General features: G+C 53.0%; 1 protein-coding gene across 1 annotated transcript in view; it reads left to right on the top strand.

The window, feature by feature from the left end:
* The window catches only part of DENR (density regulated re-initiation and release factor), a 20,439-nt gene that overhangs the window by 3,069 nt on the left and 15,956 nt on the right, over positions 1–1,414 (top strand). Inside the window, exon 2 of the mRNA XM_042780596.1 lies at positions 735–917. Coding sequence (XP_042636530.1) covers positions 735–917 — 183 coding nt within the window. The remainder of the gene's footprint in view (positions 1–734; positions 918–1,414) is intronic.

The following is a 1,414-nucleotide window of genomic DNA, read 5'->3' as shown; positions in this document are numbered from 1 at the left end:
TGTTGTTGTTATGTGCCGTATGTTAAGCTGGACTTAAGAAATCCCTAACCATAGGGATTTTTTATAAAAACAATAAATTTCTGTTGAAACACTGGACAAAAAGTTTTATAGACAGTATCATGTTGGTGTTAACCCCTCTGACAATGTCTTAGTACGGTCCGCACCCCCCCCAGTGACGTCACTGCTGCTATTATTTTTTTTAAAAAATAATTCAGCCAATTTAGGGTAAAATAAACCAAATATACTGCCCTCCAGTCAATCTAACGCATAGCGACCCCTCCTTGTACGAAAGTACATTTTCTGAGAAGTGGCTGCTGGGTTTGAACCACCAGCCTTCGGGTTAACAGTCAAATACCTTAAGCACTCCTCCACCAGCGCTGCCAATTTAGAGTATGGCATTAAAACTAAATCAAACGCCTTATCCAGCTGAAATCTTCCCGCAGATGAGTAATTTATTCAATAGTCTTAGTCAATACTCCAGGGTGGATCCTAGACACAGGAGCAACGTCCCTCGGGGTCATCCGTAGGGAGTAATTTCTAACTCGTGTGGATTTCTCTTGCGTTTCCACCAGCGTCCCCTTCAGCGCGCCCATCACCAAAGTCCAATTTAGTTCAACAGCCGCTCTCTATCCTTTTCAACGGTTTACGAGCTCCGCCTACTGGCCATCAACCTCTCTTCCTAGGAGCACAATGCGCATGCTCCTTCATCACTCCTTTTCCTCCCCCGCCCGCAGGTTTCTCGCGACAACCGGCCCTCCGGCAGCCTGAATCTCGCGAGAAAGACCAATTGTCTCGCGGGAGCGTGGCTGGCAGACGGGCTGTCGAGCGGCCGTGGCCGGGGAAGAGGAGTTGCATGTGTCACTTCAGCTGGTGGGAGCGGCGGGAGCGGAGGCGGCGGGAGCTGGGTGACCGCCTGGGTAACGACCCCTTGTGGCTCTCTCCCTTCAGAGAAGCTCGTGGAGAGCGTGGGGGAAAACTGAAATGCTGCCTGGCAAAGGGGGCTGGGCCGGGCGTCTCCACACCCCCGCCCACATGGGCCCCTCCAATGTCCCCGGGGTTGCCTCTTCGCCTCCGAACTCCTCCCATCAGACCTGGCCGACCTTGTCGCCTCAGTGCTCTCACATTCCGCTCTTTCCTGGTTCTGCAGCCCCCATTTTGTCCCCTCGGCTTCAGGCTCTGGTCTCCCTGCCCCCCCTTGTACTCCTTTTCTTGGCACTTCGCTGCCCCCACCCTCGTCCCACCCTTCATGGGCTTTCTTAACCTCTCGTCGCCGGCTGCGTTGTAGCCTTTCACTCTTGGCTGCAGTTCACATCCCTCCCAGATCACCCCTAGCTCTTTGCCCCATCTTTACTGAAGTCACCCACCCCATTTTTTTCATTTCTTTCCCATCACTGTCTTTCTCACGAGCCCCCCC

Source organism: Orycteropus afer, unplaced genomic scaffold (genome assembly GCF_000298275.1).
Source record: "Orycteropus afer afer isolate SDZICR_OR568_19922 unplaced genomic scaffold, OryAfe1.0 scaffold00048, whole genome shotgun sequence".
Lineage (NCBI taxonomy): Eukaryota > Metazoa > Chordata > Mammalia > Tubulidentata > Orycteropodidae > Orycteropus > Orycteropus afer.
Note: the sequence above shows the minus strand (reverse complement) of the source record. Positions and strands in the feature narration are given on the sequence as shown.